General features: G+C 40.8%; 1 protein-coding gene across 1 annotated transcript; it reads left to right on the top strand.

Moving 5' to 3' along the window:
• Positions 1 to 265: 265 nt before the first annotated feature.
• Positions 266 to 1,686, top strand: LOC308423675 (hsc70-interacting protein-like; the record flags this gene model as incomplete). The annotated part of the gene is given in 3 exon segments (XM_080920487.1): positions 266 to 455; positions 458 to 945; positions 947 to 1,686. Coding segments are annotated over 3 exon segments (1,110 nt in total). The 3' UTR covers positions 1,379 to 1,686.
• Between the last annotated feature and the right edge of the window lie 16,773 nt (positions 1,687 to 18,459).

The following is an 18,459-nucleotide window of genomic DNA, read 5'->3' as shown; positions in this document are numbered from 1 at the left end:
GAAAGAAAGAAGCCATTTTGGAGGCAAGTATTAGAATTGAATGCAGAGTCCTTATATATGGTAAGTATATACCATAACTCTGAGCTATACCCCAATTTTCAGGAAATCATTTTTAATCATAACATTTATAAAAATGTAGGCTTCTACAAATATTAGTTACCAAAACCAGCAAACAAAACAAAACAAAACAAAACAAAACAAATTACGTTGTGGAAAAAAAAAATGAAGAGCGGCTCCCGGGCCTGCAGCTTCCAGCCTCCCCACCATGGATCACCGCAAAGTGAACGATCTTCGGGCCTTCGTGAAGATGTGTAGGCAGGACCCGAGCGTCCTGCACAACGAGGAAATGCGCTTCCTGAGGGAGTGGGTGGAGAGCATGGGAGGTAAAGTACCACCTGCTACTCATGAAGCTAAGTCAGAAGAAAATACCAAGGAAGAAAAGAGATACGACAACAGAGGAAAACAGAAACAGAGGAGCCATCGAGTGAGGACAGCGATCTAGAAATTGATAATGAAGGTGTAATTAAACCAGACACTGATGCTCCTCAGGAAATGGGAGATGAAAATGCAGAGGTAACTGAAGAGATGATGGATGAAGCAAATGAAAAGAAAGGGGCCGCCATTGACGCTCTAAATGGTGGTGAACTCCAGAAAGCCATTGACTTGTTCACAGATGCCATCAAGCTGAATCCTCGCTTGGCTATTCTGTATGCTAAGAGAGCCAGTGTCTTCGTCAAATTACAGAAGCCAAATGCTGCCATCAGAGACTGTGACAGAGCTATTGAGATAAACCCTGATTCAGCTCAGCCGTACAAATGGCGAGGGAAAGCGCACAGACTCCTGGGTCACTGGGAAGAAGCAGCTCATGATCTTGCCCTTGCCTGTTCACTGGATTATGACGAGGATGCTAGTGCAATGCTGAAAGAAGTTCAACCTCGGGCTCAAAAAAATTGCTGAACATCGGAGAAAGTATGAGCGAAAACGTGAAGAACGAGAGATAAAAGAACGAATAGAAAGGGCAAACAAAGCTCGAGAAGAACATGAAAGAGCCCAAAGGGAAGAAGAAGCTAGAAGACAATCCGGATCTCAGTATGGCTCTTTCCCAGGTGGTTTTCCTGAGGGAATGCCTGGTAATTTTCCTGGAGGAATGCCTGGAATGGGAGGGGCCATGCCAGGAATGGCAGGAATGGCAGGAATGTCTGGACTCAATGAAATCCTCAGTGATCCAGAGGTTCTTGCAGCCAAGCAGGATCCAGAAGTCATGGTGGCTTTCCAGGATGTGGCTCAGAACCCATCAAATATGTCAAAATATCAGAGCAACCCGAATGTTATGAATCTCATCAGTAAATTGTCAGCCAAGTTTGGAGGTCAATCATAATGTCAAAGCCCTTGCTGAATGAAGAACAGCTTAGCTCACTTACTGGATGTTGCAATAATACAAACCAGTGTACCTCTGACCTCACCAGAGCTGGGGCGCTTCGAAGATAATCCCTACCCTCTGTATCTAATGTGGCTGAGGCATTTTACAGTGGTTTGCCATTAGAGTGTTCATTCAGATAATGTTTTCCTACTAGGAATTACAAACTTAAAACATTTTTCAACCTTAAAAATATTTTTTAAAAATTTAGGGGATGTCATTTCCTACATTTTTCTTTACTAATCTTTTTGGGTTTTTTTTTTTTTTTTCCTTTTGAATTACTGGGTAAGGAAGGTGAATGTGAATGATTTATGGCTCTCATGAATGAAATAAAAATTTGTTAGCAGGAAGCAAATAAAATACATTTAAGTTGATGGAGTTGGACATACGGTTACTGAAGCATCTTGATTTGTCTTTTTTAATGTTTTGTTTCAGAATGATCTATTTCACTAAATCTCTTGGGACCACCAGTATTTGGATCTGGCCTTGGTGGGACTGGAGTATTGGGCAGAGCAGCAGCAGTCTGTTTTTTGACCTGTGTAGTCTGCATTTTAGTCTTAAACTGCTTTGGTGTCCCTTTTGCTAAGTGTTACAGGGGAGTTAGATTACATATCTCTGCTGTTGTCCGTTGTTCAAATAAATGTTCCATAGCATTCTCACCTAGAGAAAAAAAAAAATGAAATTATAAAGACAGGAAATAAAAAGCAAGTAACTGAACAAAGGCCAGATGTGACTATCATATAAGAAAAATAAAAACAAGCTACAATCCAATCTGGAAACAAAACATATCTTTTTTGTTTTCTGGATCACAAAGTGTGAGGCCAGAGCTGAGGAACAGGGAGGAGCAGGCCCAGGACAATAGGGTCAAGGCCTGTCCAAACCCAGGATCCCATCTTGACATTGTCAGGAGTAGGATCACCCATGTGTCCCAGGCCTGCATGTCTTGTCACACATGTATCTGTCCTTAACCAGAGGACACAAAGCCAGGTTAAACTTTGTAGATTTATGTTAAGTTGATACATGATTGGACAATGGAGAGGTAATCAGAGAAAAGATAGGAAAACAGAAGAGGAAAAGAGAGGAACTAAAAAAAAAAGCCCAGGACCTGATGGATTTAGTGCAGAATTCTATCAGACCTTCATAGAAGACCTAATATTAATACTCTCCAAAATATTCCACAAAATAAAAACAGAAGGAACACTATATAACTCACTCTTTGAAGCCACAATTACACTCATTTCTAAACTACATAAAGACCCTACAAAAAAAAAAAAAAAAAAAAGAACTTCAGAAAAATTTTACTCATAAACATTGATGAAAAAAAACTCAATAAAATTCTTGCAAACCGAATCCAAGACAACATCAAAACAATCATTCACCATGTCAAGTAGGCTTCATCCCAGAAATGCAAGGATGTTCAATATATGGAAATACATCAACATAATCCACTATATAAACAAATTCAAAGAAAAATACCTACATGATCATCTCTTTAGATGCTGAGAAAGCATTTGACAAAATTCAACACCCCTTTATGTTAAAAGTCTTGGAAAGATCAGGAATTCAAAGCCCGTACCTAATCATAGTAAAATAAATATACAGCAAACAGTAGCCAACATCAAACTAAATGGTGAGAAACTTGAAGCAATCCCACTAAAATTAGGGACTAGAAAAGGCTGCTCACTCTCTCCCTACATATTTAATATAGCACTGGAAGTACTAGCTAGAGCAATCAGATAGCAAAAAGAGGTCAAAGGGATACACATTGGAAAGGAAGAAGTCAAAATATCACTATTTGCGGATGATACGATAGTAGACCTCCAAAAAGTCCACCAGAGAACTCCTACAGCAAAGTGGCTGGATATAAAATTAACTTGAAAAAATCAGTAGATTTCCTCTACTCAAAAAATAAGCAGGCTGAGAAAGAAATTAGAGACTTGACACCCTTCACAATAGTTACAAAAATTAAAAATACATTGGTGTGACCCTAACCAAGGAAGTGAAAGATCTGTATGACAAGAACCTCAAGTCTCTAAAGAAAAAAATTGAAGAAGATCTCATAAGGTGACAAAAATCTCCCATGCTCATAGATTGGAAGGATCAACATAGTAAACATGGCCATCTTGCCCAAAGTAATCTACAGGTTCAATGCAATCCCAATATGCCCAAAAGAAGTTTCTATATCTAACAAGGACACATGCTCCACCACATTCATAGCAGCCTTATTTATAATAGCCATTAGCTGGAAAGAATAGATGGCCTTCAACAGAGGAAAGGATACAAAAATTGTGGTACATTTACACAATAAAGTACTACTCAGCTATCAGAAACAATGACCTCATGAAATTCCTAGGCAAATGGATGGAACTTGAAGCTATCATCCTGAGGAAGATAACCCAGTTACAGAAGAGCACTCATGGTATGTACTCACTGATAAGCAGATACTAACCCAAAAGACTCTGAATACCCATGAAACAATTCACAGAAATTATAAAGCTCAAACAGAAGAAGGACAGAAGCTGGATGCCTCAGTTCTTCTTAGAAGGGAGAACAAAACACTCATGGGAGGAAATAATGGGACAAATAGAGGAGCAGGGATTGGAGAAAAGATCATTCAGAGACTGCCTCACCTGGGAATCTGTCCCATATGCAGCCACTATACCCAAGCACTATTGCTGATGCCAAGTAGTGCTTACGGGCAAGAACATGATATGGATGCCTCCTCAGTGGCTCTGCCAGCACCATACAGATACAGAGGAGGATGCTTGCAGCCAACCACTGGACTGAGCACAGGAACCCCAATGGAGGAGTTAGGGGAAGGACTGAAGGAGCTGAAGGGATTTGCAACCCCGTAGGAAGAACAATATCAACCACCCAGACTCCCCAGAGCTCCCAGGGACTAAGCCACCAACCAAAGAGTACACATGGAGGGACCCATGTCTCCAGCTGCATATGTATCAGAGGATGGCTTTATCTGGCATCAGTGGGAGGGGAAGCCCTTGGTCCTGTGAAGGCTGGATGCCCCAGCATAGGGTAATGTTATTGTGGTGGGGTGGAAGTGGGTGGTTGTGTAGGGAAGCACTCTTGTGGAGGCAGGAGGGAGAGGGTGGAATGGGGATTTTTGGAGGGAAAACCAGGAAGTGGGATAGCGTATGAAATACAAATAATAAAAAAATTAAAGAAAGAATGTAACTCCTACTTAAGTTTTCATAATTATTTCATATTTGTTTATACTATATGTAATTTATTATTTAGAAAGTGGGATGGAGAGATGTCTCAGCAGTTAAGAGCAATGGTTGTTCTTCCAGAGTTCCTGAGTTCAATTCCCAGCAACCACATGGTCGCTCATAACCATCTCTAATGGGGATCTGATGCCTTCTTCTGATGTGTCTGAAGATAGTGACAGTGTGCTCACACAATGAAATAAATAAATCTAGGGAAAACAAAACAAAATAAAAAGCAAACAACAACAAAACAAACAACAAACAAACAAACAAAAAAAAACAAAGTAAGACAGCGAGCCCTTTTATTTAGACAAAAAGGGAGACATGTTGGGGGTTGTCTGGTGCTGCTTGTATTCACATGCTAAATTCTGTACCCTAAGAAAATTTTCCCTGTACACCAACCATTGTTGTGCAATTCAAAACTATTGGTTAAGTAATACTGGCGACAGCCATTTACTGGGGAGAATAGAGAGAGGTGGAGTTTGAGTTACTGAGCTTGGGGTCATAGGTAGGGACCCTAAGGGAGAAAGAGAGAAGAAAGAGAGAGAGTGAATGAACATGAAGGAGGTGAAGATGGAGAGAACAGAGGTCTCCTTTAGCTCCAAAGGACCAGCAGCATGTGCCTGATTAAAATACTCCCCCAGGACACCACACTGATGGAGCAGAAATAACCCAGGAAGATTCAAACAGCATGTATGTAGGGAGTCCAGTTGAGGAAGTAGCCAGTCTAGGGTTAGATAATTATATTAAGGGTAATTCCCCAGTAACCATACAGAGCCTAATAAATATATCATAGTCAGAGTCTCATTCATTTGAAGCTAGACAGGGATAAACATAATTCATATTAATTACTGCTGACCATAAAATGTTTCATGATATATTTCAGGAACTAATTACAAACTCACAGCATGTACTTTTCTTATAACTACAAAATTCCACTTTTTGTAATCACCTGCTCACTTGCTATATAAAAAGATTTTCCTGCTTTCAGTTTTGGCTGATTCTCTCCTACTTGTAGAAGACTGGAAATTTGGTCCTAACACAAAATAAATTTCACCTTGCAACATTCTGGTGGTTATTTCTGGGATTGACTCCATAACATTGTAAGCCAAACAAACCCTTTCCACCCTAGGTTGCCTTAAGTCATGTTCTTTATCACAACAATAGAAACTCAACTAGGTCAGGCACTAATAATACTAAATGGTATGGTTTACCAAATGACATAAAACCTATAGATATGTATATGCATATTCTATATAGCAAAACATTCCAAGATCAGAAATGACAGCAGGTTCAAAGAGGAGTAGAAACCCTTTTATTAGGAGGTTTTATTTCACATGTCGGGATCTAAGTCAGATTAAGTAGAAATAAAAGGTAAGACAGTTAGGGGTCACAGAGTAGGAAGGGGTGGAGCAAGTGTAGGTAACATAGATTAAGCTGGGTGACACTTCATGTCTCCTTGAAATAAGATTCCAACAGCTGAAAAGTAGACCATTTTAAATGTGGAACAAGGAAAATCGCTTCCATGTAACTGGCATAATGCCTTAGTTGTGTCCCTGTAAAGCACAGATAGAGGGTTCATTCTTCTCTGCTTGCCATAAAATACATTAATCATTTTGAGGGCTTTGCTCCCAAGTTCAGTTGCATTGTTTGGTGAATAACACAGGATTGGTTTTTGGTGTTTTGTTTCTAGCATACATCTCAGGAAGTAAATGTCACTTGGCTTTCTCTACTTGGAATTATTCTTTTCATCTTCTTGTAGTTATTCTTTGAAGATGGTCTTAATCTATATGTATGTGTGTGCATATATACATATACATTATATTAACATTATATATATACAAATACATATACATATAATGTACACACACATCTACTTTGCTTGTACTTGTTTATATTTTGGGGGGCAACTGCCATGTGGTTGCTGGAACTTGAACTCAGGACCTCTGGAAGAGCAATCAGTTCTCTTATCTGCTGAGCCATCTCTCCAGTCCAACCAGGCTTTTCTTAAAGTTAGTGATCTGCTAAGTTCTGGGATTCAAAGAAACATGCCACCATGTTTGGCACTATGTTTTACTAATTTTTAAGGCAGACTTTTGCTATAAACCACCCTGGTTTTAACTCATTAATATCCTGCCACAGACTCTTGAATGCTGGGATTACAGGTGTTGTCTTAGTTTGGGTTTTATTCCTGTGAAGAGACACCATGCCTGCAGCAACTCTTATAAAGGAAAACATTTAATTGAGGTTGCCTTGCAGTTTTAGAGGTTTAATCCATTATCATTATGGTGGGAAGCATGGCAGTGCACAGGCAGACATGGGGCCGGAGAGCCATGAGTTCTACAACTTGATCCTTAGACAGCAGAGACTATATGCTACACTGGGCATAGCTTGTGTATATGAGACTTCAAAGCCTCCACAGTGAGGCTACCCTCCTAATAGTAACACTCCTTATGAGCCAAATATTCAAGTGCTTGAGCCATACCTATTCAAACCATCACAGATGTGTGCTAGCTCATCTTTCTCAAAACCTTGATTTTATACGTTCTATAAAGTTTGTGCTTCTTGTTCCTCATGAGACAGTATAGAATTGTAATTCTTACAACAATAACCTTTGCTTTGAAATATCCATTTTATATCTTTCTGCTTTGCTTCCAAAGCTTCCTATGTCACCAGTACCTTCTATTTTCAGTGCCAAAACATGCTGTCATCTTCTCAACTATATTTTAAAAGGCAGTTAAACTCAACATATACAGAACAAGCAATAAAACCTGTTACTATTGGCATCCAGCCAAAAGGTATTATTAATATCCATTGGGTATTTCTGAATACAATAGAAGAAAATTGTGACTTAGAATCTTGGGCTGAGGATTAATCCTTGTTTGCATGTACTAGATAGAAGGACCAACTTCTGTATGTTGTCCTCTGACAACCATATACCCTCAGCAACACTTGCACGTCCCACACAATGAGCATGTCATGTTTCCATTGTGTAGTGGTTATCAGGCTCTCCTCACACACAATGGTTACTTCTGTGTGACATATACACATACTCATGCACACAAGACAAATAAATAAAACAATAAATAAGTAAAATCTACCGAGGGACCATTGACTTGCATTGAAATGCATTTATTCTGGTGAAGCCTGGAAAGTTTTACAAAGGAGACCATTCAGGTGGACTATCCACTATGCAGATGGTCTGGCATCCCTGCCTCAATCCACAAATGCTCCTGTCATAGCCACCCAGCACTGTGAGAGATAGGTAATATGAGCCCTACACATTTCTGCACACACATGTTAGAAAAAAGCATAAGCCCTTTGACCTTTGACCCTCTTCGTACGGTTATCAACTGGACTAGTCTAATCTCAGATCATAAAATTTGGTGCAGTGTTCACAAACCTTTTCACTCAAGTTTCCTGTGTATTCACTTGGGATTTATCAACAAATACCTGGGGCAGCTGTATTATATCGGAAAGACAACAGATTCTGTTCTTCTCATTCTTGTTCTACACAACTTGCCTCCTGTTAATCTTCTCTAAGAACAATCTACCTTAGCTGGGAGGTGCTGGCTCAGGCCTTTAATCCAAGCATTCAGGAGGCAAAAGCCAGCAGATCTCTGTGTGTTCAAGGTCATCCTGATGATCTACAGAGTTGGTTTCAGACATCCAAGATTACGTAGAAAAACGTTGTCTACAAAACAAAAGCAAAAATAAACAAAACACCAATCTACTTGAAGAAACTATATTAGTGTCACCTTATCTGAAGGATTTTGGAGCATTTGATAAGAAAGATAGGCCTGTTTTTGTTTCATGCTGTAACATTCATGATTAATAAATATCCTATTTTGGATGGAGTAATTGCAGGGAGCTATGTGCTCAGAGAACAAGTGGAGGAACACTTCAGAAGAAAGAAATGAGAAGGTTGCTAATGTGTTAAGAAAAGAACAGGAGGAAATACTGGTTAATTTGGAGCATGACTTGGGTATTTTATTCTTTTCATTCATCATTGTACAAAGTTATATGATCCATATCAGGCCTAGTAACTTTCAAAGCTCTACAGTTAACAAGTTGGTCAACTCTGGCTTATTCATCTAAGGCAGTGAATATGATCTTGTGACATAAAAGTAACTGTTTCTTATTGCCAGTATAACTGTCATCTAGGAGACTTACTGCTGAATAAGCTCACCCTTTCTAATTCTTTCTAAATTCTGGTTAGCTGGTTCAACTCAGATGTTCTGGCTCAAACTCCTCTCCAAGCTGACTGACTTAAACTGGCTTCTCTTAGCATCTCACTGAATTGCTCTACTTGGCCTCAAACTAACTCTGGCAATTTGTTCTTATCTTCTGGCTCCTTTTTATTCTCTGATTTCAACTGCCTCTGCTGACCTCCACTGAACTGTACAAACTCATGAATGAGCTCAACTTTATTGCACTGCTTCCTGAACTGACTGAATAGAACTTGGCCACAGTCCACTCTGAACTACACAAAACTAACTCAACTCCCAACTGATTCTCAACTGACTGACTCTCTCTGAGTACTGTTCTTAGGTAGTCTGTTTTGCCTGTGCTGTTATTGTGAACGTTGAGTGTATCCTATCTCTGATTCATTCTGTCAAACCTTTCTCTGATTCATTACTTTGTCTGCTACTCAATTAGATGTCATTTTCAAATATAGCTGCTTCCTTCTACAAACTAACCTTTAGGGATTAAGGGTATGTGGTAAGGACATGTCTGTATTCCAGCCAGATCATACCGTAATCAAACATATGTCTTCATTCCAGGTGGATCATATAGACCTAGAAATTCTTTGGATGTGATTCCTGTCAAAGTATCTAGGTTGCCAGGTTAAAATTCCTCTACATTGAGATAAAAATCTAGATAAATTACTGATATAATAAATTATGAAAAAAAAAACTCTAGTAATATGATCCTAGACTTACACCCTCACCTTCTTCTTTCCTTTCTCCTGTTTTTTTTTTTTTTTTTTTTTTGTTTGTTTGTTTTTGTTTTTGTTTTTAAATTTTAGCTGCTGGTGGTGGTATATACTTTTAATCCAAACACTTGAGAAGCAGAGGCAGGCAGATCTCTATGATTTCAAGGCCAGCCCAGTTTATATACTGAGTTTCAGAGCAGCCAAAGCTACACAGTAAAACCCTGTCTCAAAAGAATTTTTAATTTTAACTTATGTGCATGTATGTGTACCTGACTTTTTGGATGTGTAATATGTATATGCAGAAGCCTACGGAGGCCATCAGAAGGCATTAGACCTCATGGAACAGGAGTTACAAAATGCCTGATGTGGGTGATAGGTATTGAGCCCAGGTCCTGTGAAAGAGTAACAAGCACTACTGAGATCTCTCCAGCTCTTCCCTTTTCTTTCCCCTTCCTCCTTCTTATCCACCTCTTCATCCCCCCTTCTATTTATTTTGGTGACAATGATTAAATCCAGGAACCCCTGCATGTGAACACATGGGATAATTTAAAAAAATAGGTATATCTACTCTTTATTTATTTATTTATTTATTTATTTATTCTGGGTGTGTATGTTTTTTTTGTGTGTGTATCTGTGTCTGTGCATACATGGTGCACATGTATAGGTTAGAGGACAACTTTTGGAAGTCGGTTCTCTTCTACCATGTGGTTTTCAGAAATAGAACTCATGTCGGAAAGGTTAGCAGAAGAGCTTTAATCTGATGAACTATATCATTGGCCCCACATCAGTGATTTTTAAGAATATAAATTGCTCCAAGCTGGGCATGTTAGCAGGCCAACCACTTAGAAAGGAAGACAAGTACAAGCCTGTCTGTGCCTCCCCTCTCTCCCTCCCTCCCTTTCTCTCTCTCTCTCTCTCTCTCTCTCTCTCTCTCTCTCTCTCTCTCTCTCTAACAATAACAAGCTAGAGAAGCATGCCAGGAATGATAATCACATGCCTGAAATCCCATAAGTTCAAAGACAGGTAGCATTACAAGTTCTTGGCCAGCCTGCAATACTCTGACTCAAAGCTGAAGCAAACCAAACCCAACCCAACTCAAACAACAAAGTACCAAGGGCACTTGAGTCGTAACTCAATGGGACAGCACTTGCTTAAGCATCTCCAACGTTCTGGGTTCAGTCTTCCACAACACACACACACACACAAGTTTGTGAAGCAAAGTCTACTAGTACAGTCTATATAAACTTAGGAGACCTGAAGAGTTCCATGTGAATGTGATTTTTATGAAAAGTGATTTAGAACTGAGTGTCAGACACTGTTTTCTTTTGATCATAGGAGGAACAAATCAAGGCCATAAGAGGCCATTTCTTCATCCCCAACCTGACCAGATGCTTGGTTAATGATAGGCTTATTCACTGGGGGTAAGTTTATATGACAATAAATGAGACTCTGCCACCAAAAATAAAAAGAATATGCCGTGTCCTCATACTGAGTAGCATTGGGCTTTCTTTTTCATGGCTACAGTTAATGGTCTAGTCTGTCATCTATGAAATGCTATGTGTGGAAAATTACAAGGTAGAAGTATCAACTGATGTAATAGTAATGTAGTCATTAAAACATAAGAAAGGTGAAGCCTGGTGTTCCCACCAATTATGTAAATATAGAGATGTATTTTATCTTGGCAGATGTTGGGTTTTTTGTTTTGTTGTTGTTTTGTTAAGACTTAATGTATTTATATGTGTGGATGGGAGCAGAGTAGATAGGGAAAGGAAGGATCTTTTGAAAGAGACAGGACCAGAGTTCCGACCAGCCAGAGCAGGTAATCAAGGCAGAACACCACAATCCTCGGAGGAGAGTTTCAAGTATGTCTGCTTCTTATGGTTCCGCAGGAGCGTCCTGGCTCCTTACCCACCCCAAGAAAGCTAGTCTAGTTGGTTATTTCTCAACAAACTTTAAGGTACCTGCCCAGATCTTGTTGAGGGCTCAGGGACCAATCCTGATGACACCGTGGGGAGTGTCAGGGAGAGCTGCCAGTTGGGTGAAAGTTGACTTTCTACAGCCTGCTTGGGAGGTAGCTCCAGGCCAATGGCTGGCTGCCTGAAGGAACTGGGATACAAAATTCTATTTGCTTCTCTGTTTGGGACGGTGCTGAAAGACTATCCTAGCTTGAGATCCCACCATGGGCCTGAGGCCTCAGCTGCAATGCAGGCCATCTCATATCCACTTGTCTCCCAGCCAAGGATTCCTCTCTTGCTTCTGTGGGCATGTCTCCTGAAGCCACTTGGCAATAAACCTCCTCGATTAGTTTTGTCTCAGAGTTTGTCTTCTACAACTTTCACCTGCAATGTTTGGTACAAATAAATAAATAAAACAAAGGTTCCTCCCACCTTTCTTCTCTAGTGCCCCCATCCCCCAGTTTCTTCCTAATGTCAGTCATGTTTCTCAGCCTATGATACGCCCTTACCACACAGGTATAAACAGATACATATATTCCATTTCTTAATTTTTACCCAAATGATTGTCTAGTTTACAAATCATTTCTGCTTTTTTGCCCCTTTGAATCATATGTTTATTTCTTAACAATACATCTTGCAAAGCTATCTTATTATTTTTAATGGATGTTTATAGTGGTTAGATCATCTTTTATCTAACTATCACTCTATTATTATTGAATTTATATGTGTGTGTAATGTATATGTTTGTTTCCAGCTTTGATATTATATACTGAGCTGACATAAACATCCTGTGTGTATTTGTCTTCTCAGACATATGTGGTTATATCTCCAGAGTACAGATTTAGCACTTGAGTTACCTGTGTTTGTAAAATTATAATGGTAGAGCAACTAGGGTGGGGTGTGCCTAGAATGCTGACTAGCCCCAGGTTCAATCTTCAGGGCCCAAAATAATAATAAGGATGATGACAGATGCTGCCAAATTACTCTCCATAGAAGCTGAAAAATGAGAATACCTCAGCCAATATCCCGAGTGACTAATGTCTTTGATCTTTATCAATCCGATGAGGAAGAAGCTGCCTCATTATAGCTTTATCTTGCCATTGGGGAAACTGAGTGCCTTTATGTTTAAAAAGCATCATAATCATTTCATGTACGTGTATACATGTATGAACTGTCAATTTGTTCCATTGCCTTCAAATCCATTGCCTGTGTTTATAATTGAGAAGTTGCTATTGCTTATTTGTTTATAGCAACTATGTCATTAGCATTACATATTGTAAACTGCGATGCTTTTAAAAGTCTATGGAGGGTTTTGCTATGATTTATATTTTACATGTTATGCAATGTTCTACTGAGAGGCTTGCCCAGTGTTGCCCAGATCATCTTAAACTCATGATCCCTGTCCCACCTCTTGAGCCACTGAGGCTACAAAGCACGTGCCACTCCACCTGGCAATTTGTTGTTCTGTTTTCACTTTTGAGATGAGGACTCACTGTGTAGCTCATGGTGGGTCTCGAACTTCTGATTCGCCTAGTCAGCCGCCCAAGTAGTTGGAACTACAAAAAACGAGAACTCACATGAAGCTTGTCATGATAACATTTAAAGCGAGATTTTTAAATCCTCTGTGCTTTCTAGAATTTGATATATAACAGTATAGAAGCAAAAAACGTTGAGACAAAATTCAAGGACTATGCTAATTAAAACTTTGGGTAAGATTAGAACTGTCTTATCGGGCTGGAGAGATGGCTCAGTGGTTAAGAGCACTGACTGTTCTTCCAGAGGTCCTGAGTTCAAATCCCAGCAATCACATAGTTGCTCACAACCATCTGTAATGGGATCTGATGCCCTCTTCTGGTGTGTTTGAAAACAGCTACAGTGAGTGTACTATATATAATAATATATATGTATTTATACGTAATAAATAAATCTTAAGAAAAAAGAAAAACTGTCATATCATTGGGAACCTAACTTACTCCTGTCTCCTTCTGTCTTGTCTTCTATAAGCTCCTTCTCTCCTAGTTTGTCACATCTTTTCCCCTTTGCTAAAGAGCAACCTCTATTCTTGTAATCCTTGATATTTCCCCCCTCACAACCTATACTCAATGCATAATGGAGTTTTGTTTTGTTTCTGATGTTTGGGTTTGAACCCAGGACCTGTGCACACTCACCGTGTACTATGGACACTCAGCAAGGCCTGTTGCACAGCTCTACCCTTAAAATGTATGTGTAACACAAGTTGGGCAGAAGTGCTGCTCCAATTGTCACCAGACCTCCCCAGGGTAAACTGCCTTTCGATGACCATGGACAGATACGGGGCAGACAGTTAAAAAGAAATAATGTATGTATAACTGGATTTGTTCATGGCATCCTCTTGTGTGGTTTTTCCCAGGGAGACACAAAGAAGCAAGGGCCTAGTCACTGCACATAAGACCCCAACAGTCTTCCTCAGTTACCCAGCCTCTACCCTGACTTGCACTGTTTACTCCCAGTCAGAGAGGCCTCTTGATCAAGGTCATCTAGTCTTCTACTATATATGCTGGCTTACAGCAAAAGTTCAAGTCCTCATAGTGCCATATAGTTAATTCACTGTGCCCCTTCAGCCGAGTTCTTCACCACACACTTCCTTCCTCGCGCTGGTCCCTTGTTACTTGATGTCTGACTATAGCAAACTCCTCTTTCTGGGTCTTTGTGAGATGCTTCCTGGAATGCTCATTGGGAAAGACAAGAGCGTTTGCTCCCTCCTAGCTGGGTTTTGATCAAAGGTCACCCTCACAGTTAAATGTTCTTTATTCATTCTTCGGGTTACACCTCCAGCCCTAACTGGATCTGGCACTCTGGTGGAGCTTCCCTTTGTATGGTTATGGCAGTTGTTTGATCATTTTGTTTTTTGAGTCAAGGTCTCACGTAGCCCCTGGCCTCCAAATCCCAGGTATGACCTTGAACTCTGCTCCCTTCTCTCAGGTGCTGGGATTACAGGCTCGTGCTGATGTGCCTGTTTTACCCACTCTGTATTTCTTATATAAACCAAAGGAAAACCAAAAGCCTTGCTTTCTACACAAAAACAAGCCTGTGATTCAGAGAAGCAGATTATCTGTCCCAGTTCGTGGAAAGTTTTCTTTACTAACTGAATGCTTTCTAAGGTAATTTCTTTAGTTTGTTCATTGTTATTTTAGCAAGTGATTTCTGATAGCCGTAAACCCAACTTTATTGGGACATAGCCATGTCGGCTTATTTATAAAGGAAACAAACCTTCACTCAGCTGATCATTTAATGCTGAATTCATCCTCAGCCCAAGCTGTACATTGGTGACATGATCCTGGCTTAGCGCCTTAATGACTCTGGTGTTGCCAAACAGCCGTTTCCCATCGGACTTCTTGGCTCTCTTTAAGACTTCTCTGAAAGCATAAATCTTTCTCAATTACTTCTTTAATTGAACAGAATATTGAAACTTCCAGACAGCTTACCCCTGGCTGCAAAAGCCAAGACCATTGTGTCTTTGACCCAGCTCCTAATTCTAAAGCCCAATAAGAAAAGATAATGAGTGACCAGAGGTTTTTGTATTACAGAGCAAGTCTGTGTGGCAGTTAGCACGTTCGAGCTTTTTTATTCCTCTTCCTTCTGGCCATTACAAACTGCTTGCAGTTTCTTGGGACAGATTGATTTCAATACAATACAGAATCATGAAACACAGGCAGGCAAGAGATGGGGAGATGGCTTGGTGGATCAAAGCATTAGCTGTGCAAGCCTTGTGGCCTGGGTTTGATTCCTGAACCCATGTAAAAAGCCAAATGCAGGGTTGGAGAGGTGGCTCAGCTGTTAAGAGCACAGAGGTCCTGAGTTCAATTCCCAGCAACCACTTGGTGGCTCACAACCATCTGCAATGGGATCTGATGCTCTTTTCTGGTGTATCTGAAGACAGCGACAGTTTACTCATACAACTAATAAATCTTTACAAAAAAAAAGAAAGCCAGATGCAGAAATGTACATGTGAGAGGCAGAGACGAAAAAACTGGCTAGAAGCTCATGGGCTAGCTGGTCTGGAATACATAGCCCAGCCACAGAAACAAGACACTGCCACAACAGGGTTAAAAGCAAAACTGACTCCCAAAGCTGTCCTTGAACCCACACACACACACACACACACACACACACACACACACACACACATGCCAGAAATAGGTCCCTTGAAGTCATTTATCAACTGATAAAACTGAGGCTAACCAAGATAAAAATTTTTAAATATTTTACTTATTTCATGTATGTAGGTATTTTGTCTAAATGTATGTCTACACACCAGAAGAGGTCATGGGATCCTACAGTACTATGGTTACAGATGGCTGTGAGCCACCAAGGTGGCTGTTTGGAGCTGAACTCAGTAGTTCTGGGAAAAATCTAATGTTCTTAATTGAGCCATCTCTCCAACCAAAAATTAACTTATTGAAACCAGGACCTGGTGAGATTGTTTAGGGGTTAAGAGCTCTTTCAGACGACCTGAGTTTGATTCCCAGCAACCGCAGGGTGGCTCACACCATCTGTAGCTTCAGTTCTGGGGATTCAATGTCCTCTTCTGGCCTCTGAGAGCTCCGGACACATACACGGTGCACATACACACATGCTGACAAACACTCATGCCCATACATTAAAAAGATTTTTTTTTTTTAATTATTTAAACCAGACTCTATAGCCGGCTGATAGGGAAACTAAGACTAGAATCCAGTTCCTCTGACCCATTGACCTTTGACCCGTATTATGTTTACTATAGGGGAATAAAGAGACTGGAGATGTCTCTTTCAACTCAGGCGAAATAATTCCTAAGCCAACGGGTGACTTCTCAGAGGAAGTGTCGCAGAAATACTGTAGCGGAAGGGACCTAGGGAGCACAAGACTGATTCCCTACAACACTGGCAATCCCATTAGAGTTCAAAGGTCAGAGTGGGACCCGTTGCAGGAACGACTCCTGATCTAGTGGCTAAACACAACTGACAGTTATTACTCAGCAGCAAGGATGTTCTTGGTTTATGACAGCCTTCTGCTTAATGATTCAGGAACCCAGGAGCTCCCTATTTCCGACTTCCACAGCCTTACAGACAGGAAGAAGACAGGGAAACAACAGGCACAGAAGATTCCTCAGTCCTCTTGACTCGGGAAAATACAATTAATTTCACACATTTTCACACTCTTCATGTGGCCTCGTCTTGCTGCGAGAGACTGGAAGATGGCAGTCTGTGACTGACCACTGGTTTTGTACGCTTGGGAGCACAAGAGTTCGAGAGCCTTCCCAAAAGCAAGGGGGCTGGACCTACACCCTGGTATCCAATCCGCGGGAAGGAGTGAAGCAACTTTCCGGTTGTATCTGGTTCAGATGGTTCCCCTCAGTCTGAAGCAAGCTCCTTAGGAGGAACATCACATTCCCACATAGCCAACCTGGGAAGATGGTTTAGGGGGACAGTAATAGCATCTGGTCCCGCCAAACATTTGCGCCACTCAGCTCCAATCATTTCCCGCGGTAATGTCACTCCACCTGGCTTCTAATCTGCCAGGGTTCTGACTGGCGCAATCTCCGAGCACTCTTGAGTGGAGAGTTAGTGTTGTAAACATCAACAGCCTGAACCGTTTATTGCAGCTGGGCCTGAACCGAGGATAACCGCAATCATCTCAGGATGAATGCCTGCTTGTTGCTCCTTGAAAGGCTCTCAAGTACTCCAGTTTTTTTTTTTTTTTTTTTTTTTTTTTTTTTTTTTTTTTTTTTTTTGCCTCCACGAGTGGCTGGTTGATTTTCTCAAAGAACTGGAGAGCTCAACACTGCTTTTCCCTACTGGCATTTCCAAACACAGTAGCAGCAAGTAGCTGCCAAACTCATTCACAGATCACAGATCCATGTGCTATTCTGTTCATAAGGCACCAACTGTGTAAGAACTGGTGTGGCCAAAGCCAGAAGCTGAACCGTTTTAGGTGATGTTTCCTTTTAATTTTAAAAATCATTTAAAATATATTTCAAAATAAAAGTTTTTAATCATTATTTTACGTGTTTAGGTGTTCTGCCCGAATTTGTATCTGTATGCCACATATGTGCCTGGTGCCCACAAAGGCTAAAAGAGGCATTGGGTGCCTTGGGATCAGAGTTATACACAGGTAGTTGTGAGCTGCATGTATGTTCTTGGGAATAAACCCAGATCCTCTGGAAGAGCAGCCTGTGTTCTTAACCGCGGAGTCATCTCTCCAGGCTCCTGTTTTTCTGACTCTTGTTTGGGGCCTCATCTGGTGCTCATTAATGGCATTCTAAAAAATTATTACGTTTATTTGTTGGGGAGAGGAGCATGCCATCCGTGGGCATGGAGGTCAGAGGTCAGCTTTCCTATGTCAGTCTTTTCCTTCGCTAGATGGGTCTGGGAGAGGATGGAATTCTAGGACATTTTTTTTTCTTGAGTCAGGCTTTCACGCAGTATCCCTGGCTGTTCTGGAACCCACTATGTCGACTAGGCTGGCCTCAAACTCACAGATATCAGCCTGCCTCTGCCTCCCAAGTGCTAAAGGTGTGTACCATCATGCCCAGTTGAAAGGATTCGTCAGGGTTAACAGCAAGCGTTTTTATCTGCCATGACATCTTGCTGGCCTAGAAGCCCTTCTTGCTCACCACCATGGATCCTTAAACACAGTGATTCTTCCATTCATTCATGATCCCACAGACGGCTCTCTTTCCAGGAACATCACTGGTCAGGCCCATGATCCACGTCTACCCTTTCACCGGGACGTTTCCTCTCCACCCAAAGAGAATATCTAGGAGTCCCGCCTGAAGTTCCAGCCCCAACACTGTTGTGTTCCTTTTTCTTCCAGGGTGAGGGATCTAACTCACACTTCCTAAACAAGAACTCTACCACTGAGCTACACAGTCCCCTTAGCCTTACACTTTTCCCTTAGTGACTGGGG

The sequence above is a fragment of the Micromys minutus genome (assembly GCF_963924665.1).
Source record: "Micromys minutus genome assembly, chromosome: 8".
Classification (NCBI taxonomy): domain Eukaryota; kingdom Metazoa; phylum Chordata; class Mammalia; order Rodentia; family Muridae; genus Micromys; species Micromys minutus.
Note: the sequence above shows the minus strand (reverse complement) of the source record. Positions and strands in the feature narration are given on the sequence as shown.